This window comes from Pteronotus mesoamericanus, unplaced genomic scaffold (genome assembly GCF_021234165.1).
Source record: "Pteronotus mesoamericanus isolate MK-2021 breed Mesoamerican mustached bat unplaced genomic scaffold, CSHL_Meso_final contig_130, whole genome shotgun sequence".
Taxonomy (NCBI): Eukaryota; Metazoa; Chordata; class Mammalia; order Chiroptera; family Mormoopidae; genus Pteronotus; species Pteronotus mesoamericanus.
This window is the reverse complement of record NW_026555060.1, coordinates 6,241,030-6,265,734: the sequence shown is the minus strand read 5'-3', so window position 1 is coordinate 6,265,734 and position 24,705 is coordinate 6,241,030. Positions and strand designations below refer to the sequence as shown.

General features: G+C 39.0%; 1 protein-coding gene across 1 annotated transcript in view; it reads right to left on the bottom strand.

The window, feature by feature from the left end:
- Window positions 1-24,705, bottom strand: part of FRAS1 (Fraser extracellular matrix complex subunit 1) — a 422,802-nt gene that overhangs the window by 269,868 nt on the left and 128,229 nt on the right. Inside the window, exon 3 of the mRNA XM_054591913.1 lies at window positions 3,061-3,168. Within this exon, the coding sequence (XP_054447888.1) occupies window positions 3,061-3,168 (108 nt within the window). The remainder of the gene's footprint in view (window positions 1-3,060; window positions 3,169-24,705) is intronic.

Here is a 24,705-nt window from a genome sequence, read left to right as displayed (position 1 = left end):
TCTTTTTTCACACAATCTCTTTGGAGGAGCTCATTAATTCTGAAAGTTTACACTACCGTCTATATGCTAATTGTATCTATATTTATCTTCCAACCCTACGTCCTCCTCTGAGCTTTAGACTCATATATCCAGCTGTCCTTATGAAATATCCACCCAGCTTCTCTGTGGACACTTCAAATTCAATGTGCCCCAAACTGAAATCATTATTTCCCTCACAGATAGGATGTTTTCCCCACTCTCCTAAATTCTCAATATCAGTTGATGGCTCAGCTAACCAACTAGTCATGAAGTCATAAATATGGGAGTTCCCTCTCTTTTCCCCTTGCCTTCCTACCTCCATCCAGTCCTCCTGATTTATCCCCTAAGTATTTCTTGAACCTGCCCTTTCCTTTTGATCCCAGCACTACCAGTGCTCTGATTTAAGCACTCATCCTCTCATCTGGATTAATCTCACAGTCTCTGAACTAATCTCCTCATTTTTAATATTATATAGTATCTTTTAAAAACCAGAGAGATGGTTCTAAAAGAAAAGCTGGCCATTCTATCCATATGCCTGAAAACTTCATTAGTATTCTATTGTCTTAAAAATAAAATTCCAAGCTTCATAGTACACTATACAAGGTTCTCCATAACCTTGAACTTACAAATTCTACAGCCCTCTCATTCATTCATACAGTCAGTCAAATAATATTTATTGAGTGCCTGCCATGTGGCAGGTGCTATTGCAGGTACTGAGGATAAACAGTGAACAAAAGAGGTGGTAAACAAGAAATATAAGTAAATTATAAAGTATTTCAGACAGTAGATAGTGCCAAGAAGAAAACTAAAGCATGGAAGAGGGCAAGGAAATGTGTAGTAGCGGGTAGAGGATTGCAATTTTAATTACAAAGACATTCAAGCAAAACTTAAAGGAAGTAAAAGATCAAGATATATATAAAGAAAACAATCTGTTTTTCTTCATAGAGCACAAAGACCCTATGGCAGAAGTATGCCCAGCATATCCAGCGAACAGCAAGCAGGTGCGATATCTAAAGCAGAATGAGCAAAGAAGAGGACAGTTGGTTAATTAAAAGGGTACAGTAGCACCTTAAAGGACACTGTGAGGAGTTACTATGAGAAGAAAAGCCATTGCAGGGATTTAGGGATGGAGCCAATATGATCTGACTTCAATTTCAATAGGATCACTCTGGCTACTATATCAAGATTATAGTGGGAAAGGCAAGTACAGAAACAGTGAAGTAAGTTAAGAGGTTACTGTGAGAAGGAAGCAAAATATGGTAACAGGTGGAACCAGAGTAAGAGCAGAGAAGCTGCATATGGAATGCAGTGCTTTCATGAAGAGCTGGCAGATTGGCTAGTATCCTGGATGTGGGATGTGGGAGAAAGTGGAGAATAGAGGCTGATGCTGTTTTCAGGCATGAGAAACAGAAAGAAGGGAGTTGCCATTTTTTGAGATGAGAGAAATTAGGAGAGGAACAAATAAGTAAGAGATAAAAATCACGTTTGGTATAGATCAAGGGTCAGAACCTTTTCCTGCAAAGGGCCAGACAGTAAATACTTAGCCTTTGGTCTGCATCACAGCTACACAACTCTTATCACTATAATGCAATACATAAATAAATGAGTCTGTCTGTGTTTCAATAAAACTTTATTTATGGATACTGAAAGTTAATTTTCACATCACTAAATATTGTTCTCTGTTGATCATTTCCAACCATTTCAAAATGCAAAAAGCATTCTTTGTTCACAGCTCATACAGGCTGGATTCTGTCAGTTGACCCCTGGTATAGAACACATTTAGTTTTCAGCAATATACTCTATGTCTTATAACATTTAATTCAGGGCTTTTTCTGTGATATCGCAATTATTCATGTGACATGGAGGAGGGCATATTTTCATGTTGTCATGGCCGTTCACATGACCAGCTCAGATTTTGACATGAATTACTCAGCAAGTTAAATAGTGATCTTTTAGGAGTGTTCACTCCATAAAATAGAAAGTTCTATAACACACAACAAAATATTATCAAATTTACCAATACATGATATACACAGCTTCTCAGAAAGATGCCCATGCAGAAACAGAGTAATACCTTAAAGATACACAGAACCTTCATGGGAAAGTTAGAAACAAACAAATTTATTAGCACTAGATAAATATAAAAGCTCAAGATTAATTATTGTCAGGGGAGGAAGAAAACTGAAAAAAAATAAAATGTGCTTGTGAAATTGACAGAATGCTTTTTTAGAAAAAATAATTGGTCTTCTCCAGGGAGTTTCAAATGTTCACATTTGAAGCTTAAGCTTTTTTACTTTAATAGACTCACTTAAAAAGAAAAGAGTCAGCACCTGGAAAAAAATATTCTAACAGCAAAGATATGTACTTAGAAAAAAAACCTAAACATTTTTAACAGAAGGGACAGGATGAATAATTCCTCACACACTTGGTCAAATACCAGGAGATTTCTTGAGTCAAAACCCTCAAGGCAGCACAATAACACAATCAGAACAAAGAATGTTTTCAGAAAATCATCTTTAAGAAGTCGATCCTAAATAGGATAAGTAATTTGGAAATTTTAAAAAATAGTTTAATAAATTGGCCACAAAAGCCAAAAAAGAAAGTTGATCCTGACTTTCAATCCATTCAATGGCTTGTAAATGCTGGGGTTAGTATCAGTAGCTTTGGCAACTGTCAGACCCAGAAAAAATCTCTGGGCAGCAGTTGGTTTCTGAATTGCATAATCATGGTTAAATTGCTTAAAATCTCTAGGTTTCACTTAGCTCATCTGTAAAGTGGGGATAAAGATATCTACCCTACATAACAGTGAATGGAATGTTATTTGTAAAACTTTTAACTAAGTGTCTGCTCCAGAGTACTAAACGCTCAATAAACAGAAATTAAGATATTCTTAAATACAATACACAAAATGTCTCTCCCACATTTCATAAAGCTTCCAATTAGTTCAGGATAAATGTCAAAACTAGATGGCTGAAAAGATGCAAAACCCCTACTTTTCACTGACTTTACCAATACATTTAGGACATATTTAGCATATCATACCTTCTCAAAGGCACACTGAGGGTTTTTGCAAACAGCAGGTTTGCAGATAACAATATCACCATGGCAACGGCAGTTCTGGCATGAATCAGGCTTCCAAATTGTGGCGTCCTGCAAAGAAGCATAAGCTCTGAGTTAAAAACTGATCAGTCAAGGTGTGAGCACACGAAGGCTGCACCATCAACAGCCCCAGAGCCTGAACAATTAAAAGGCAAAGGAAAAGTCACAGGCACACATAGTGCTTGCTGGGCACTGATTAAACCTCCAGAGGCAGTGAAAGCAGTATAATCCATTTAACCACAGTCAACCCACGTAGCCAAAGACAAGGGCATGCAGCAGAGAGCTGTCAATACCCAGAGTAAAAACCATCGATTGACCTGAAACGTCAGGCGGACAAGCTGCTCTCTGACTTGAAGTTTCTTGTTTAAGCAGCAGAAATCATCAGAGCCTGTTTAAAGGAAAATGACACTTGGGCTGGCACTAACCAGCATTTCCCAGCCCTTTGCTACTACATACTTTAATGCTCATCAGAAACAAGAAGGGCTTGAGTAAGTAGTTCAAAATTTTTAAGGCAGTTCAGCCAACACACTAATAGGGGAACTCAGAGATGCAATATGGCTCCAGCAGCAAAGGCATCTGGGAAATGTTGGACTCTGTTTAACTCTCTGTGACTGCTTAACTCTCCGTAGCCTCAGGCTTGGCTGACTACCCAGAAAACCAGAATGCTGCCCAAAGATAACCATCTTGCCCCAGGAAGGAGGTTAATGAATGTATATAGTGTGATAACTGCCTGATGTTATTTGTTAACTTAGACATGCGTTGTCCTTTCTGATGGTCTATGTGACTGCCCACCCTTTGGATTTAGTATTACCCCCTATAACATGGATCCTGTCCTGGGAGGGGTATGGATTTTTCCTGGCCTGCCACCACTGGGAACAGCTGCTTTGCCTGTGTATGTAAGTTTCTCCTATTAAAGCTCTTACAAATTTGAATAAGGCCACATGTCGGTTTTTCAGAACTGATCCTGCATTTAGACTTTTGAGGCTTTTCCCCAACAACATTGAGTGACTATTTTGTGTCCGGCTGCATGCTAGGCATATGGGAGTACAAATAAAGCATGATCCATAAGGATCTCACAACTTATTTTGGATTAGGATCATGAGAGTATTAAGTAAATATAAATTGATGACACTGTATTAGTTCTCAACAAACTGGATAAGAAGGTAATGGTCATAACAGAAAAGTGAAACTGGGCTCAGTGTAAAAACATCTCAGAAACGTCCTTCTTATTTCCCACCATCCATCAGGCTGAATCCATATTTCAATTGTGCCCCTTCTGAAGCACCTTTGAACCCAACTACCACCGAGAACCCACAGAGGCCAGTTTCTATCCTTTGCAAGGCTGCAATGATCGCTTCAAATTGAAGCAGTGAAGATACCGTAGACCGTAGTGAAATATATTTTCCCAGAGGTCTCCTAACTTAAATCCTATATTATAGGGGTTGAAAACGGCTATCCTGTTTGGCTGCGTTTTAAATACTTAACCTCTTTTAAGAATGCTGTTCATATTATCCTCTGGTTTAAAGCTATGATGTGGCTCATCTTTACCTCTGATGGGATAAAGTGTAGGTGTCATAATCAGGCACTCGCCTTTCTCCCTGGTCTTGGCAAATCTCAGAGTCCTGAGACTTGCATCGATCCTCTCAAGTTGGTCAAGCCATTGGACAGTCCCAGCCTCCCTTATCTGGTCTCACACATTACCCTCTCCCAGGGATCCCCACTCCTTCCCTTCCCAGAGACAGTCTGCAAACCAACATTCTTCCTTTAAGCCTCCACCTCAAGGATAAATATTACCTAACCCTTAACCCCGCACACCCACACTTGGGTGTGGCTCTTCGCTGATACTCTATGACCCCACCGTTTCCTGCATTTGTTTACATTCCTATTAGCTTGCTAGAGCAGAATGGAAGCCCATCAAAGCAGGCACTGTCCTTGGCTGTGACTGCAGATCCCTCATAAACCAAGGTTTGTAACAGGGTTCAGAACTCGGGGTGCCTGAAAATCTCGGAAAAACCCCCACTAACCTGGCTTGGAGGATGGAGAAGCACAGGATGGTCACTGAGAGTTACTTTGCATTACTATGACAACTTGGCTAGCTTCATGGTTATATTAAATAGCAGTGCCTGCCACTGTGGCAAGGAAGATGGGCGTAACTTTCTGAATGTATCCTGGCTTGTGACTTACCTGGGAGTTTACAGTGCATGCATTAGGCCGGGAGGCAGTGCCCTGGTTACAGCGCCAGCATGAGAAGCAGGGAGGCAGTTCCCCTTTGTTACAAGGAGATGCTTGCCAGGCCTGGGAATGGCAGCTGAATGAATGTAAGATACTGGAGGACTGGCAGACTGTAGCCCATTGTGGGACGAGTCAGAAATGGGGTCGTGCTGGAAGCTCTGGGCCGGGATTTAAACTAGGCACGGCAGCCATTGCTCTCTTGGCCATGTGGGTTGAAAAGGTACAGAAGGACCGCCATCAGCCCTCCGTGACGAGGTGCCACGTGGTTTTGGAATAAGAGCTGAAGAACAGGGTGACATGGTTGATGGTGCTGGGGATTGCAGGACTCGTCCGGCCAAACACAGATTAATGGGAGATGTCTGAGAGGCAGAGCTATGACCTGGGATGGGAAGCCACAGACTTCTGGGTGTTTTTTCCTGAAAGGTGGTACCTCTGACTGGCATATTCTGAAACTGGCCTGATGTTGCAAAAGGGAGGCAGGAATGAGTGAGTGTGTGTGTGTGTGTGCGCGCGCGCACGCACGCGAGTATGTGTGTGTGTTAAAGAGAGTGGGACTTAATGGCAGAATTCCATCAGTATTCTAAATCTGTATAACTTTTAAATAAACAGTTCCTTTACTTTTTGCCAAACTCCGGCACTGGGAGTCTTGGTGGTGGGCAATCCGGCCCACATGTCTGTTTCGGAGTTGCATAGGCTGGGATTCTGTAGCAGGTTCACAGTTCATAAGCAGCTTAGTAAAGACATTTCTTTCTAAAAATTCTCATCCTTTTTTTTTTCCTCAGTCAACCAAGTGAAGTGCTATTAAAATACTTTGGGGCAGAGTAAGAGCAGTGCCCAATTTCCTGATAGAGTCATCAGAACACCAGCATTCGATTTGAACTAGATGAGCTGGAAAACAGGCAGATGCTAGCAACACTTTCACACCAAAAGGCGGAAATCCAATGTAATGGTTATTATTATGTGTCAGCATGTGGCTAGGATATGGTGCCTCGTTGTCTGCTCAAACACCAGCCTAGGTGTTGCTGTGAAGATATTTTATAGATGTGATTAACACTTACAATCACTTGATTAAATAAGTAAAAGAGATTACCCTCGATAATGCGGGTGAGCCTAATCCAATCAGTTGAAGGTTTTTAGAGTAAAAACTGAGGTTTCCTGGAGAGGAAGGAATTCAGCCTCAAAACTGTAACACAAAAATTCTGCTGGAATTTCTATACTACTAATCTGCCTTACAAATTTCAAAATTTCAGCTTCATCTCTTGAATTTTCAACATGCCAGCCTGCCCTACAAACTTGGAATTTGCTGGCTGCCACAACTGCACAAGCCAACTCCTTAAAAATAACGTCTCCTATTGGTTCTGTTTCTCTGAGGGACCATGTCCAATATACCAACACTGTACTGATTTACAGGGATGTGCACAACACTCCCAAGCAAAAATGAAGTCATCCTTTCAGGGTTGAGAAATGTTAAATGCATATATAATCTCTTTGGGACTGTGCCTCAAAACCAAAGTCATTTAAGAAATATAAAATACATCTGAGGTGAGATTGCATTTCCAGTAGCCAATTCACAAAAAAATCAGAGTCACAGCAAATGAGTACCAGAAGCTGACTTGGAAAAGCTCTGAATTTCTTTTTCTTTATTGTTATAGTGCATTCCTTTGAAATTGGCAATAGTGTGCCAACAATGTCTACTCAACCAAACAGTGATGACAAGTAGGTGAGAAAAAACAAATTCCATTCCCAAGCACAATGTAATATGTTTCCTACTGATTTCAAGAAAACAACATTAGTTTCAGGATACAGATTAAATAAAAATGACAACTTCACAAAGCCAGCAGCTACCATTTATTGGTCATTATCTCAAGCCTGACTCTTGAAGCAGAGAACACTGATGATAGGAGGCCTTTGTGGTACTGGAGGAGGGTGGCCTGGTTTGCTTTCTCAAGCTCTGCCATCATCCTAGAGAGCTGAACCCAGCAGAAGGGGATGTAAGCGCACATTATGCTGTTTTGCAAAGCACTTACCTGCATGACAACCATATGGAGTTGACACTATCCTTAGTATAACTATTCCCATTTTACTGATGAGGATTCGATAAAGAGATGGAGCAATTTGCCCAAGTTCACAAAGCTCTATGAGATCTAAGAACTCAGGCTGCCTGTCCTGTGCTTGAATTCTGGTCACCATTTATTAATGATGAGTCCCTTATCAAGTTAAGGTGTCTGTGTTCCAGGATCCTCAGTTGTAGGGACGATAAAGTGCTTAATTCATAGAGTTAGTGAAAGAATGAAATGAGATGATGTATTTAAAGAGATCTGAAAAGTACCTGGAAATTACTAAGGGTCTATTCAATGTAATTTATTTTTTAATCCAAATGCTTTCTATGATGTCACAGGCATTTAACAATTATTGTAAACATTTCCTTTTCTCAGAGTGAAAATAGTCCATACACACCTTGAGTTTTGCATCTTCCTCGTCCAGACTACACAGGTGAAACAAAGTGAAATTATTACTGAATTGGGGCCCTAGCACTGAAAAGATCCAGGGCCTTGCAGTAGAAGGGAGGAATGAAGCCCTACGAGGAGACGGCATTTGCATGACTGCTGAGGTAACTGGGAAAGCCTCTGTCTCGCTAAGCTGATGTAACCATGAATCCATGTCTTCACTCAGGCACCGGGTGGCTCTACCAGCTCCTCGTACTCCCTTCAGGTCAGTATGGCTCTTAGGCGCCAGTCATGTTTACTATCTAGAAGGCAGCATTCTCCCACTGGGCATCAGGTTCTTCTCTGCACCTCAGTTATTTCCTCAGTGACCCCAGGCTCCAAAATAGTCCATTACTCTTTTCAGCAGCTCTCCACCACTGGATTTGGCTTACTAAACTCTAAACAGTAGACTTCTAAAAACACGGAATAATTTTTCACTTTCATTCGTAGAACCCTAATTTTTCTTTACGTAAATTACAAGTTAAATTTATTTGGACCCAGGAAACCTTCCTGAATTTGTTTGCGTATCTGCCTTCCCACCAGGCTATGACTCTTCAAGGAAGGAGATGTCGTTTTATTCCTCTTTGTACATCCCCATCAACCAACCCTGTTCCTGAGTGTTGGATGAATTCATTAATGAACAACCTTGAGTATTTTCTTACCTTCAAGATATTACCTGTCCATATGAATTGAGATACCCCAGTTAGGATGCAAGACCTTGGCAAAACAACATTTAAATGATGTCACTACAAAATCCCCATGTTGAATGTTACCACTTCACTCGATTAAACTGTGTTTACAAAAAGTCCTTCATCTAGGCATCAGACTTATCCAAAAAAGTCCTGATAATAATGTTCTCATAGAGTAAATAATTTGTAGTTAATTTTTAAATAAAGTAAGCCCTTTACCAATGCCTGAGCAGATGGCCATATATTTTTTTTAGGTCTAAAACTTTAAGAATCAATTTCTATGGTCCCATAAAATTGCTTTATGACAGTAGGGATACTAGAGTTCCTCAATAGCTAAAACTTTGGATAAAGTCATAAAGACCAAAGAAATAACATTGTAAAATAAGTTACAGATTTTCCATGTTACTATTGAAATTCTGTAGCTTTAGAATCCTATTTTCCAATCTGATACTCTGCAAAAGAAATAGTCTTAAAATTGTTATTCTCTAAAATATAGATTGAAGAACTAGATTTTGAAAAACCTGAAAAGCAATGAAAATATGATCTGTTTAAAGAGCTTTTTATATTTTCAATAATATGTTAATAAAATGTTCTTGCAAATAATACAATGCCCAAATATTTTTATAGGAATAGCAAAATGCTTCAAGAAAAAAAAGAAAACCTTATTTCACTTGATTAAGTATTTATTGAACATTTAATTAGTACTAACAGTAAACAATGACTATATTCCTCATCAGTACTCAAATTTCTGGGGGAAATTATTTATAGTATTCTATAGGAGCAGTATATCAACTGTCAACATAAATTTTCTTTCATCTAAATGCTACAGTAACCCAACTTTAATTATTGATTAATTCATCTCATTTTAAATTCTCTTGGTTTCTTACACCAAAAATGAGAGAGAAGGAATAAGCTCCCCCAAAGCAGTGCTTTCAAGTTACAAAATAGTATGCAAAATATGCCTTTCTTTAAAAAAGAAAAGAAAATATATGCATGGAAACAAAGTATGGAATTATATAAACCAGTAGGTGAAGGGTAGTCATTCCTGGGCATGGATTCTAGGTGATTTTTAGTTTTTTCCTTTATTCTTATCCATATTTTCTATTTTTTCAGTAATAAAAATATGTAACATGATTTTTGGCATATTAAAATTTCCTAGAAAAGCTTGACCAGTAATAATGAATATACATATTTCCCATTTATTCAATAAAACATATTTCTCTACATAAAGTATTTTCACAGAAATCTCAGATTCCTAAAGATACCTCCAGGTAACCTATTGTTGGGATAGAGAGCTGATGAGAGCCTCTCAGGTGGGAAGAGTTTGACCAGGACTCCCAACTTCCTGGAGTTAGGGGGAATGTCTGTGGGCAAATTTGAGCCTCAAGTCCCTGTATACCTCTTTCCTGAAAGATGGCACAACAGTCTCCCTTTTTTTTCTTCAGTTTCCTTTCCTAGTTTTGGTGAATCTTCTGGCATCAAACTTCTGTTCTTATGGTAGGCCCTTAGGAGACCCAAAGGTATCTTGAATCAAATGGGAGGACCCAGCTGGAGAACGTGTGTGAGGGTTCAAGTTCAAGGCTGACAAAGGGCAGTGGTTGGAAGCACCAGGGAGGAGGTGGGTGCTGAGAGTCTCCCCAAGCACCTTCTGGGGAATATATCTTAGCACAAGCCGGGCTCCAAGGTGCAGAGATGGCTTCAGGACAGAACTGTCATACTCATGGCACCTTCTCTACTGCTTAAAAAGTTCCAGTATCTTCTTAGTTCTCTCTCTGACCTCATTTCCTGCTGTCTCTCTCAAACCATTTCTACCATGCTCTAGCTACCCTGTTTTTATTGCTATTTTTAGAATTACCAAGTATGTTCCCAGCTCAGGGCCTTAGAACATGCCATTCTCTCTGCTTGGCTCACCCTTCCCCCAAATATCAACATGGCTTATTGTTGCCCTTCATTCATGCAGCTGCCCAAACACCACCTCCTCAAACATATCTTGTTGTCAATTTATTCTTTTACTCTGTTTTATTCCTAGCACTCACCACTTGACATTATATTGTACAGTTGCTTATTTATGGCATCTCTCATCTCCAATAGAATGAAAGCTAAGGAGAGCAGGAATTTTGTTTTTGTTCACTACTGTGCCCCTAAAGCCTAGAACAGTTTTCACACATAACAGATGAAATTTCTGTGATCTTCTAAAGTTATTTTTTTTAATATAAGGTAGAGGAACACAGTTAGAATTGGAGCTTTGGAGCTAGCATAGGGTAATGGAGTTACTTACAACCATCTACCAAATACATAGTGATGAACCTTTTATCTAAACTTCTCACTTTATCCCCAAACTTTCTTGCACTCAGTGAGGTTTTTAAAAATTAACCATGTTCCCTACTTGTCCTTCAAAGCAATAAAAGAGCCACAGTATTCAACTAGGATTCATGTCTTCATTTCTGGAGGTTCATTTTCCTGACAAGTCTGGTTTTCAGGAAACATAATCCATAAAAAAGGGTTCTTTGACCCAGCTCCAGTTTGGACATGGAAGTAATGGTTCTTGTTTGGCAAGGCACCATAAAGAAACAAATCAATAACTTTCATAAGGTCATTTTACGGTTCAATTCTTTCCCCAAGTGCCTTTCCTCAGACAGCTTAGATAAACAATACCTTCTTCATTTGGTCTCATTTTAAAATTCATGTAAAACTTCTCATGTAACACATTGTAAAGAAAAGATTGAATCCTTGTGTTTACATGAAATTCTCTTCATTCAAGAGGACAAAATACAAATTAATGCTAAATAAAAGCAAAAAAGGCAAACCACTCTGTTTGAAACCTATTATAACACCCCCTTACGGGTGTTATTTTCCATACCAAGGGCCTACGTAGTTTCCCATGTCAGCGTCCTGGAGTGATTAGTTTGTACCTGATCTCCTCCTCCTGCTGCTGCCTCAAGATGATAAACCTGAAGGCATCAGCCGCAAGAATATCATTTGGCTACAAAAAGAAAAGCATGAATCACAGATGAAAAGATAACAGCTATGTATAACTGAAAATGTCTTTGTTCAGTTTGCTGACAAGGGAGCCTGAATAGCACGGCAAGTTAACATCATGTTCTTGTACACATGTCTTCATAGAATAGCGTGGTACCACAGGTGGAGGCAGGGAAGGGAAAGGGACCAAGGTACCGCCAAAGGCCTGGCCTCCTCCAGGCCCTCCATGCCCTCACGATCTCACTGCTCCTCCTGGCACCCTGCAAACAAGGTACCACCGCCCTTATTCTATAGATGAGAGAATAGGATTGAAGGAAAAGGCTGAGTGAATTGTCCAGTGTACATCTAGTAATGAGTGAATCTGGGATTCAAACCCATCCTTTTTCTTCTATGCTATATATAATAACATACAATGACTGCCTTATATTTTATGGCAGTCTTATCCTTTCAAATCGTTCTTACTTCCACCTCTCACTTAAATGGGTCAACAAGGTGAGACACACTGGGGCAGTGCTGCCAAATTTACAGAGGAACAGACTGGGAGGTTAAGTGACTTACCTGCCTAACACAATCCCTGAGCCTGCAACAGCACATTCTCGCCCTCTTAATCTACCTTCCACGGTGCTCCCGGCAACAGCTAAAATATCACTTCCTCAGGGAGGCATTCTCTGCCTCCCAGACTAAGTCAGTAGCCCCTGCCTCATGTTTCCACCGCTCTTCCTGCTTCCCCAAAGCCAGACTTACTCCTCCAAGTTCTGTTTCACACAGAAAAAAACAGAGAGATTCTTTGGCATTCCTGTATTTTATATTTCTTCCTGAAATATATTAAGATAGATGTGATTATCATTTCCATTTTACAGATGAAGAACACAAGGTTCAGAGAGGTTAAGTAATGTTTCCAAAGTCTGTGAGTGATGGAACCTATATTTGAATCAGTATCCATTGGATTCTGAAGATTATGTTTTTCCCACCATAGCTGCCTCTCTGTATCCACAGCCTTGGTCTATGAACACAGCTTATACACCACACTAACTCAAGTAACCATGCCAATATGGTAGAGTGAGTAATCTTGGGTTCAAATATCAATTCAATTGCTTCCTAGCTTGGGGACCGTGGACAAATCTCAGTTTTTCTGAGTCTTCATTTTCTAATATATAAACTAAGGAGAAGATAGGACCCAATAGGGTGGCAGTGGAGATTAAATAGACCAATGAATATACTTAGCACAGTGATGACACATAGGCAACACTCAGTAAATAGTAGCTATGAGTCTGGTGGTCACTTGCCACAATCTTAACCTGTTGGCCGTGGTATTTTCTGTGACAGAAGAATAGTTGGAGCATTTTGAGGTTTAGAAAATCCCTCCAGCTTCCACAATAAGGAAAAGTTAACTTTCTAACAGCTTAAATGTTTACAAAATAGTCCAGTAGAGGGGTGTGGAAACGATTCTCCTAGAGTGGTATATGGGGGGAAAAATCTCTTCAAAATACAGAATAAAGTTAATTACCATTCCAAATTCTAAAACAATGGAAACACAGGCTTAGCTCTGAAGTCCTTCTAATTTTTCCATTTCTTCTAACACAATCCTGTTATAGTAAAAGCCCAGCAAAGAACACTTCAATGACAAAATAAATTCCTATAGATGTTAGCTATATAAAGAGTCTGCCTCATATTTCCACTTAAGCAGTCCAGATACTAGGAGACTCTAATAGCACTTAAACTAGTAATTGACATTTCCCCCTCTAACAATTCAGCTCTCAGACTTCATTTCCTATTCCTAAGGCAAATGGAGAAAAGAAATTAAACACTCAAAACATTTGCAGACAAAATTAAATTATAGATATACCATTATCTCATATTAAAATTATTTATTTTCTTGTCTTCCTCCTCCACTAGATCATTATCATTCGTTTTATAATTAGTTGTTCACTTGTCTCTCTTCCTTCCAAGGAGTGAGAACAAGTTTTTTATATATTAGTGGCTTTGTATTCCCACAGCAAATGAAACATAACAGGCACTTGCATAGTTTTTGACAGAGTGGATAGATGGATGGATGGATGGATGGATGGATGGATGGATGGATGGATGGATGAGTAGATAGTGTCAAATTTAAATAATTACTAGCTATTTCGTGAGGTAATTGCTGAAAGCCAAATACACAGGCGGCAGCCCTTTACTCTCCATGCTGCCCTATAAAACTTGCCTGGCAGCTGCAGTGGCCATTTCCAGGATGCACTGTTTGAGCTCTCGCTTTCAGACTTAGTCTCAAGACCTTTGCTCTGGAGGGGCCCCTCTATTTCTGACCAAATGCCAGCCTTGTCCACCTGATGCTATTGTGTTCCAACATACCAGAGCTGTGTCATAACATCCGAAGATCTGCTTCATGAGCTCAGTCCCTAACTTTTTTCTCTAGCCAGCCTCTTGACGGTTGGCTGAGTAAAACTGGCCATTCAGTAAATGGGTGGGAGTTATACTGACACTTTCAACCAGGTAAGTCACATCCTGCTATGTCTGTTTCCAGGCCTAGCCAAGGCCCTGAGTCAGATGTCATTACCGGTGCCCCAGCCTCACTATGCAATGAAAAGCAGGCTCCTCCTCAGGGGCTCTGCCACCCCAGGAGGCATCTGAAAATTTGTTTTGAAGGCAGAATGTTTAGATGTATCCATTGACATCTAATAAACAGACATCGTAAACTCTAGATGTCATGTAATAGGCAAGACACTCCTGCACAAAGAAGAATTGTCCCACTTTCGCATGATTTTCAAATGCCCCACCAAACATTTATGTGAGTGAACAATCTGTTTATCATTACTGACTATATATCCTAATTCTGTTATATATATTAGCACAAAGAATTTATTGAGCAGTAGCAATGTACACTAAATTACCCAGGAACTTAACTATCCTATAACTCAAGTAAAGACTGTACTTATTTTGTTTGGAACTTTGTGAAGATAACATAAGAAAATAAAAACATATATTGGAGATGTAAAAATAACTATGTATATTTTATCAGATAAGCAGTTTCCACAAACATAATTTATTTGAAACCTAGAACAGAAAAATACAAATGAGATTAATTTTGTTGAGCTGCATACTAGAGTTCTAAAGAATATTCATAAACAAGAAGATAATTCAATAGAAAATATCCAAACTGAAGGACAAAAAACAAAAAGTGCAAAAAACAGAAGAGTATGAGAAACACATGGAATGTGTTGCCAGGTTTAAAATACGGGCAACTGAGTTCTGTGAGGGCAATGACAGAATATGGCGGAAACAAAATTTTTGAACAAATAATAGCTAAGAATCTTCCAAAGTGAAAGGAAACATCAAGCCATGGATTCAATAAGTGCTATGAATATCAAGCAAAATAAATAGAAATACCTAGGCATAGCAGAGTAAGACTGCTAAAAACCAACAGGAAAAAGAAAAATCTTTTTTCCCCAATTCTCCCCACCCCTGAAAACCACTTTTCTACTGTTTCTGTGAGTTTGACTAATTTTATTTTTGTTTAGATTCTACATATAAGTGATACTATAAAGCATTTATCTTAACTCTTTCTGACTTATTTCACTTAGCATAATGCCCTTGTTATAGGATTTCCTTCTTTTTATAAAGGTTAATAATATTCTATTGTAGTTACCATTTTTTCTTTATCCACTCAATCATCAATGGACACTTAGGTTGTTTCATAAATAAATATCTTAAAAGCCACAGATGGGTAGGGAATTATCTTCAAAGAGGAACACTAAACCCAACAGCTAACTTCTCCATACACACACAAAAAAAGACATAAGTCAGAAAACAAATCTTTAAAGTAATAAATGAAAATAATCACTAACTTAGAATTCTACATCCAGCAAAATAGCCTTCAAAAATGAAAGTGAAATAAAGATGTTTTAAATTAACAAAACTGAGAAATTGTCACCTGCAGACCCAAACTAAAAGAAAAAAAATTCTAAAGGCAGTTATTTAGGCAAAAAGAAAATGATTCTAGATAAAAACACAGTAATGTAGGAAAGAATTTAGAGTAGTAGAAAAGGATAAATATGTGGGTTAATCTAAAGACCTGTACAAAACAAAAATAATAATATAGTGGGTTTTAAAATGTATGTAAACATAAAATGCATAACAATAATAACACATAAGACAGTTGAGGAGTAAGAATAGTTAAAGTGTTTCAAGTTCCTAGTACAAGTTGGGAGAAGGTAAATAAAATGATTAATACCTGTTAAAATTTCTAGGGTAATCCAAAAAAATCATGTATAAGTAACAAGCTAATTGACAGGATAATAAAATACAAAAATTATTGGATTGAAGCAAAAGGAGAGAGAGAAAGAGAAGAGTAGGACAAGAGTGACAGAAAATAAATAGTAGATATAAACCTTAAAATATCAGTAATTACTCTGAATGAAAATGTTAAAAGATAAAGATTGTCAGACTGTATAAAAACAGGAATGTGGACCCCATAACATTTGATAGCCATTATTATAAAGTATCAAGTTAACTTCTCAAAGATAAAACTATATATATATATATATATGTGTGTATGTGTGTATATATATGTATATGCACACATATATATATTCTGCCCAGAAGGTACCAGCCATGTAATATGAAAAGTAGAGACATTTATTGAAAAAGATACAAGAAACATTGTACATAGGACAATGATGCCTTACTCCCCTTCAAAGTAGGCACTGTGGGACCTCAACCAATTTTCCCAGTCGCCATCAGGTGCCCCATTGAACTTTCCTGAATCTCATCAACAGTCTGAAATCTCTTCCCTTTCAAAGATGATTTTAGTTTTGGGAAAAGCCAGAAGACGTAAGGCACCAAATCTGGGCTGTAAGGGGGATGAGTCACCTTGGTGATTTGATGTTTCACCAAAAAACACAAGACATGATGCATGATAGGATATGTTGTCGTGATGAAGCTGCCAATCACCAGTTGCCATAGCTGTGGCCATAAGCTGCGGCCTTCTGAATCATCTAAATAGTTTCTGTGGAGGAATGGTCAAGCTTAACAGAAAATTTGATGCAGATTCATTGCTCTATTCAGTCATTTTTAATGCAACGGCCACAGAGTACACAGGCTCACTCAACGGTGACTACCACCCCCACTGACTAGTACAGTAAAGTCATCATTGTTCACACATATGCATTCCAGTCCACTCTCCTTGGCTGCCAGATTACATCAATGTCATGCAAACCATTCTCATTAAATTAACAATTGCTGGGCTTTTTCTGGACAAATCTCTCTCCCCCACACATACACGTTGCACACATATGTATGTGTGTATATATGTATACACACATATGTGTATGCATGTATGTTGTATACCTCTGCCTCATTCAAAATAGGATTTCAGAGACTAACTTAGAAGAATTCAATTCACCAAGGATTTATTGAGGATCTATCATTGTGCTAAGCAATGTGAGAGATACACCGAAGAATACAAAGAAGAATATATAATTGAAGAAAGAATATAGTATAAAAAAAGAGCTTTGGACTGAGTCAGAACCTGATTTTACCAAGCTGAGCACACTAGACAAGTCAACTTGCTGGGGCCTCAGATTCCTCTTCAATAAAGTACAGAGATTAGACCACATCATCCATAATCTAGAGCTGATTTTGGACTCGAACAACTTTGTTGGAATCTATCTCCCTGCCTTAATAGTTATAGAACCTTAAGCAAGGTAATTAACCTGAGTCGGCCTCAATTTCCTTCTATGTAAAAAGAATAAAGCTAATAAAAACTACCCCGGAGGAATATCAGGAGAATACATTAGATAGCATATATGCGATTCTTTAGCACAGTGCCTGGCACTTACGGGTTGGAACAAAGACCTTCAGTTCTCCCTCTTCAGCCCTTCTCTGTACTCCAGACAAAGCTCTGCATGACCTCTGTCTCCAGGGGGACCACCGCTGCACACCTCTGAGCAGGATTTAAAAGTAGTTCATCGTTGCTGGATCTTCTCATGTGTGCATTTCATGACCACGTTCATCAATATACAACCACTCCTAACGTGCAAGCAAGTTAGCTTACTTTTCAAAATATGATACTGTAAAGATACTGCCTTTTTAAAAAATCAAACACACAACTTTCCAAACCCACTACACAAGTTATATGCCCAAATAGTACTTATAACTACTATTTACTGAGCAACTATGGCATACATATATTACATATATGTGCATATGTGTATGTGTTATAGATGCATGTCTGTATATGTATACCTGTATTATAAATATTACATACATATGTGCATATTTCTATGTATCACATATGACATTTTATCTTGCCAAAATCCTATGAATTTGTTATCATTGCTCTGTTTTACAGGGGAAAAAAAGGAATTAAACTTAAAGAAATTATTTGACCAGTTATCATGTAACTGGTGAGGCCAGAATGTGAGGCCAGGCCTGCTGGGTTTCAAGAGCCATGCTTTTTCAACTGAAAAATGATGCTTCTATAGAGAAAGATCTCAACGGGCTTGAACCCAACTGCTCAATAGACCTAACCGACGTTGGCTGCTGCTGCGGCCTGCACCATCCTCCTTGCAGCTGGCATGGGTTTCTGGGAAGCAGGGAATCAGGGACCAGGAAGGACAGCCAGCCCTGCCTGGACAATCTTCCTCTCCACATCTTTCTCAAGATCTTCAGCTTCTAGGAAAACACAAACAGTCTCTCTTGCTTGAGGAAGCTTTCTATAAAGCCACATGACATAATAAAATAATAACGATGTAGTAACAAAACTACAGTACCAGACAATACTGCTCAAAACAACTTTCTTAATCTTGGTAAATGAGAAGAGTTTAATAATTACTTAGCTGCTGCTATTTCCATTTTCTGAGTTCAGAATGAATATATTCCTAAATTTCTAAGTCAGAGACAGTAAACAGTTTTTATCTTATATGCCAGTTGTTGAAATACCTATTTAAAATGTTGTATTGAGAAGGATTCTGAAGCTCTGTCCAAGCAGGTTGAGAAAGATTACTGTGGTCAGCCACATGGACTGAGAGTTAAGTTGTGAGGAGGAGTAGAAGTTACTTGAGCATGTGTTTCCACAGGATCGAGACAATGTAATCTACCCTAATATATTGTTCACCCCTGTCACTTGATTTGTAAATTAAAGTGGGGAAAAAAAGAAAGAAAGGGCCAAAACCACTGAGATGATCAACTTCGATGGTGAACTAATCAACTACAACTTTCCATATTTTTCCATTAAGCTATCCAGTTCTTTTCAGACATGTAAACCTTTCCTCATTCATAACCAGTTTACAAAATGGGCTTCTGTTCTGCATCAGCTACTCCTCCCAAGAATATCCTAGTACAGGCCACAACTGGCATATGAGGTTAGCATCTTCACCCCCGTTCCAATCCAAGAGGAAATTAGCGGCCTGTTCTAATGGGAATGACATATTGACTAAGTACTTAGACCAAGCAATCCACTCCCATAGTCAGCAAAATCCACAGTGGTTGAATTCCCTAACAACACAAGAATGCTTGATTAGATTTGCTTCAAGCCTCACTGATTGCCAGGAAGCCACTGAAGAGAAGCAGGTATCAGGTGTCTCCAAGGAAGACCCTCCCAGGGTTCACTGTTAAATCCAGAAGCTGAACCCAGGGCAATTACATTTCTGGTACAATTACCAGCATCACTCACTCCCTGCCAAGTGAGGAGACTTGGCAGCTGAATAATACAGCTTTCATTTTACATTTCCACTCCAATTAACTGACAGTACTAGTCAATTGGCTGAATAAAACAAAATGCAAGGGGAGTTGAAAGGCCTTTATATGGTTTCCAAAGCTATCCCTTTGAGAACAATGATGAGATGAAAGGGACTAAAAAGAGAATTAGGGGACTCTTCGCAACAAAAGGGCAGGCTGCAGACAGCCCACAGGTGGGAAGTATGGTTTAAATTGTGTACCAGAGATATTTAAGCTAAGCACCCATCCATCCTACTATTTGTTTGACTAATAGCAAGAGTATTAAATTGCTGCATCCTCCTCCCCATAAGGTCTGGCTGGGACTTATTAATATTGTACAATATACACATGCAAAAACACACCTTCTCCTGAGAATGTCTAGTCTCTCTCGCCTTGCACTGCAGTGAACATTTACAGATAAGTTACTGAACTGAGTGCAAAGTCCTGCTAGTGCTGAGGCATTGTTAAAGCAATAGGAGACAATGAGTTCCTGGTGGAGCTCACAGTCTGGTCAGTGAGGTGAAAGGCACGCAGGAAACAAGGAGACCTTCCAGTAAACATTGGGGTGGGAACGGAACTTTGAATCTGCTGACCAGTGCCAGGATCCTAGGTAAATCCCACAGAGGGGCTCTGACAGATTCCACTAGAGTCCTCACAAGTTCTGGTTGGATAACTACAGTAACTTCCAGAGCAGAGCAGAATAAACCAGTGCCTCCAACCAGCGCTTCAAGCCCAGGGACAGTGCAGATTGAACCTGGGCAAGGCTCCACAGTACTGCCCAGCTCTCCTATATTCATCCAGAGCTTACAGGAGGCTAATCACAGCTCTTGGAAACAGCTTGGGAGAGCTCTGCCTGGCCCCACTTTGGATGAGCCTGAGATTTCTAAGCACCCTTGGGGGTATGATTCCATTAAACCCAGAACATAGATTATCATTTGTTTCCTGGGCTTCATTCAAAACATAGTATTTCAATCTTTATTCATTTTTGGCCCTGTGATTGATATTTAATAAGGACTGAAGGGGCTTTGTGATATTATCCTAAAGCTGAATGTCAAGTGTAGGCAAGAGGAAGTGTTGCTGGTGGTAATGAAGTCCTTTCAAGAATTCCCCAGGATTTCTTGACACTGGCCTTTGTTCTGGGCCTGACTAAGGCAAGGCTGGACTTTTCCTACAGCAGGACAGATGGAGAGGAGACACCAGGAAGCTGGGGGCAGCCTTCTATTTCTATCCACATAAATGTCATCACACAGCACCTCAACGTCCCATGCATGATTCCTTTCACACAGTCATGAGAAAAGTATTTCTGAGGACCCACACATGGGAGGTGAGGTGTCCTGGTAAGATTTGTTGGGACAGACATAGAAGGCTGCCCCTGCCTTCCTGGTATCTCACCTCCATCCATCCTGTTTTGGGGAAAGTCCAGCCTTGTCTTCATCAGGCCCAGAACAAAGGCCAGTGTCCAGAAATTCTGTGCTATGCCAAAGCTTAGCACCGTTCAGCCTCTGTCCCCATCTGGCTATTTTAGCTTCTGTTCCCCGTTGCACTTGGATTCCATGCAGCTGCTAGGCCCACATGGCTGCTATGGGGTGTGCCAGCAAACAGGACAAGTGTGTGTTATGGGGCGGGGGGTGGAGAGAGAGAGTGCACTTGGATTATACTACCTTGGATTTAGGATGGAGCAGGCTCTCTTTCAAACTAACGAATTTCCCAATCCTTAGTGGGCTAGTGTTCAGTCCCTCCCCTAACCAATCCATTCCTTATATCTTCCAGGGTTTTGTGTCCCTTATCCAGTCTGACACTTTTCCCAGGCTCTGCTCCACTTCTTACAGTTGCCATCTTAGTTCCTACTGGGCAGACCTTACAGTGGAAGAACCTCCCCATGTGCCAACTTGGCTTCCACTGGGCATGTGCCCATCATAGGAATTTCCCCTTTATTCTTTATTACTTCCCCCACAGTCTGGGTAAGTGGACATGTTGTTTCCTGGGGAGATGGGAAAGCCAGTCCTTTCTCCCTATATGGGGGAGGGAGGGGTGTTAGTCTTCTTGGAGGGGCAATGCTATGATCCCCTGGGGGGTCTGAAGCTGTAACTTCCTGTCGAAGCAGGCTCATGCTCCCTAGCTGATTATGCTTAATAATGTCTGATTCCCTTTGCTCCCTTCCCTCTTATTAATATTAAGCTACCTATGCTAATAGAAGCATTCATTTGCAAATCAGATTTGGTGGCTCAGGGTCCCACAACTCACTGTAGAACCATATGTTTATGAACCACATTCTTCAATGCACACTGTGTGGTTCATTCAACCTGGGCCCATTTCTAAAGGTGGGGTGATGGTAGGACATGCAATTCAAAGAATAAAACGAGGTTTGGCGAGGATAAATGTGTATCTGTAGGAAATGATAACAGTATTTTGGGCATGAGAGCCCTTTGCAGGCATACCAAAATGTTTAGTTAGAGCGAACAGACAACGCTTACAAATGCAGTCAATAGCATTCTATTTAGCTGATCTGCAGAACTGAAGATAGAATATATGCAAATTTTTTAGGTTTCTAATACATATGCAAAAACCCTCAGGTAATTTTATTTCAACTATCAATTAATCTGCCCAGAAGTTGTTTACTATCACATTAACTTTGTGTGTGTGTATATATATATATACACACACACAAGGATTACAGAGACAGAAAAAATGTTAGAACAGTAATGGAGGCCACTAAAGAAATTTAATATTTTTTATCCTTATAATAAATTCTATAACCCCACTTTTTAAGTTAAAAATCAATAGCTGGTCACATATTATTTTTGATGATAAAAGTGTTATTTCTTTAAGAAAAGAAAAAATGCTGTTAGTATTCCTGAAATGTCTGAATAGTTTGCATACCTTAACAAGTTGAGATGAGCTCCTAAATAAGATGGCTGGAAAAAGAGGTAGCAGGTAAAATCAGTGTTTGAACTAATCTCATACCTTCAGATTAGGTGATCTACTGTCTGAACTGACTTTAATATCTTACTTCTTCGACCTTTCCTTTAATATGATTAGACTATATCAAACACAAGAAATCTGCTAAAATCTTTCTCCATTTGGCTCCTGAAAAAATATCTTTTTTTTTTACAATATAGAAAATACAGAATTGTTGCTACACACATGGTAGGTAGCCTAAAGAACTGCCTAAACTCTGTGATCCATTCATTATCTGTCTTAAACTACTCGATTCAACTTTTTCAATGTAGCAACCAGCCATAAAATATGTAAATAAATCAGCAGGCTGTGTTCCAATCAAATTTTACTATGGCCACTGATATCATTTTTGTGATACAAATTTTTTTCAACCATTTAAAAGTGTAAAAGCTGTTCTAATTAGCTTACCAGCCACAGACTGGATTTCTCATTGGCTCACACTTAATCTACTGCATTAAAATAAAAAAGAGAGAGAGGGAGAAGGAAGAATGAAGCAACAAAATAGAATGCACATATGTGCTTCCAGAGGGATAAGTGAGGGAAGGCACTCAGATTCTACAGTAAAATAGCACCTTTTGATCAATTTGGAGTTGATAATTTAAGAGGAGTCTTCAAAGAGTTAATCGTCTTCTCCAGCCCCTCTCACTCCCATCCCTTGACTCTTGAGCCGGCTAATAAAATTCTAGCCAGTGTTTCTGTCCTTGAGCTGTACTAGAAGATATTAGAAAAGCAAGATTGTCATCCCCATTGTCAGTGAGAATGATGGGCCGCCATTACCTGATTCCAGGCTGAAAAGAAAAGTATTAGTGCTTGGGTACCTGCCCATCACAAAGTGAAGCAACTCATTTTCTGCAGAGAAAACAAAAGGAACTAACTGCTGCCAATGGAACGATTCCTTCATGAAATTTATTATCTATGGAGTGGCAGCAAAAAATAGGCCCAACAAAATGTTAAACTCCAAATTTGCAGCAGCAAAGCAATTACTTATCCTGACATCTCAAATAAACTCTGGAGAAAGCTCAACCTTCTCAACAAAGTTTATTATTGTTCCTCAAGAATGAAACTGAGACCACAAACAAATGTATTTGAAATCCAACACATTATTTAGATGCTTAATCAATTTGACCTGGCAGGTAGATCTTTTGAAAGCTTTTTAAAAATGTTTTTGTTTAGTAGTATGTGTATTATTTGTTCTAGAAATTGGCTGTTATCAATATTACCCATGGTCAGTTATTGCTAAGGCTAAAATAAAAAGCAATTATGAAATATACTATAAGCAGATAATTCATTTTTTATGTTTGAAAAGTTTTAAGGTTCTGATTTTCTAAAAATAATAATTCTTTGGTGTGAAGTAAAACATACTCATGAAAATTCAAATAGAATTCAATTGCTAACAGACAAAAATGGTCTTAAATGAGGTAGAACATCATTCTTAAACAAACAAGTAATTCTCTCTGACAGTAGATGTATAAATAAGGCCACAACTCACTGATACATTAATTGTTCTTTCCTAATAAGAACAAGGAATAGCATTTGGTTTATTGCATGAGAAGATAAAATCATCATCAAGATGAGAAAAAGAAAAATCATCAAAAGAATGTAATTATATTACCATTTATCAATACCACAAAATACAATTAAAATAAATAAATAAATATTTTTTTAAAAAAAGAATGCATGGTATTTCCTCTGTAAGAAAGAAATGTGCCTTTTTAAATTTACAAATCCTATTTTGTGAATTAAAAAGATAAAATTCATTTTAATGGTCATTGCCTCAGAAATGTCACATTTTATATCTGGACAATCAAACAGAGAGAACTCAGAGGTAAGAATATTTTGAGGCAAGTAGTCCACATGTTACCTTCTCTTCAACCCCAATGGCCTGATTGGTTTCCCATCCCTTCCCACAGGACAAAGGTGGCAAGTGGGTCACTCTGGGTTTCCAGGGGTGCGGAGCCATCATTTGTTTCAAGATCTGGGAAGACTGGTGTGATTGATTCTGAGGCGAACCCTTTATGATTCTAAGAGCAGGATCAAAATAATAGTGGGTCCAAGGTTTCTATGGAGCAATTCTCTTAGATCTGCCCTTAGACAAGATTCAGAACTTAAGTTATCATAAGGCAAACAATATGCACCTGGCTCTACTCCCCACATCATCGCCTTGATGTCCCTCCTGTAAGTGTCACCCCTGGCCTGGTGCTAACATATTCAGATAATGAACTGTGCTACACTTACAAAATATATAGTCCCCTCTTCTCCAATTAAGAATAGGTTAAACAAATCATAGCATATGTGAGCTTATTTCTAGAGACACTCAAAACTCACCACCTTCTAGGAACAAAATGTGAATTTTAGGGCAGCAGAGTGCACTGCATTTTAAGCATAGGTCCTTCTAAAACTGTTCCCTTCTCCCTGTGAGTATTCTACAAAATATAGTTTATTAGGAGTCAAAGGGAAATGACTAAGAGGGACAGAATTATCGTATTTCTTTCATTGAAATATTAACTTAAATACTTACAACTATTTTTTTG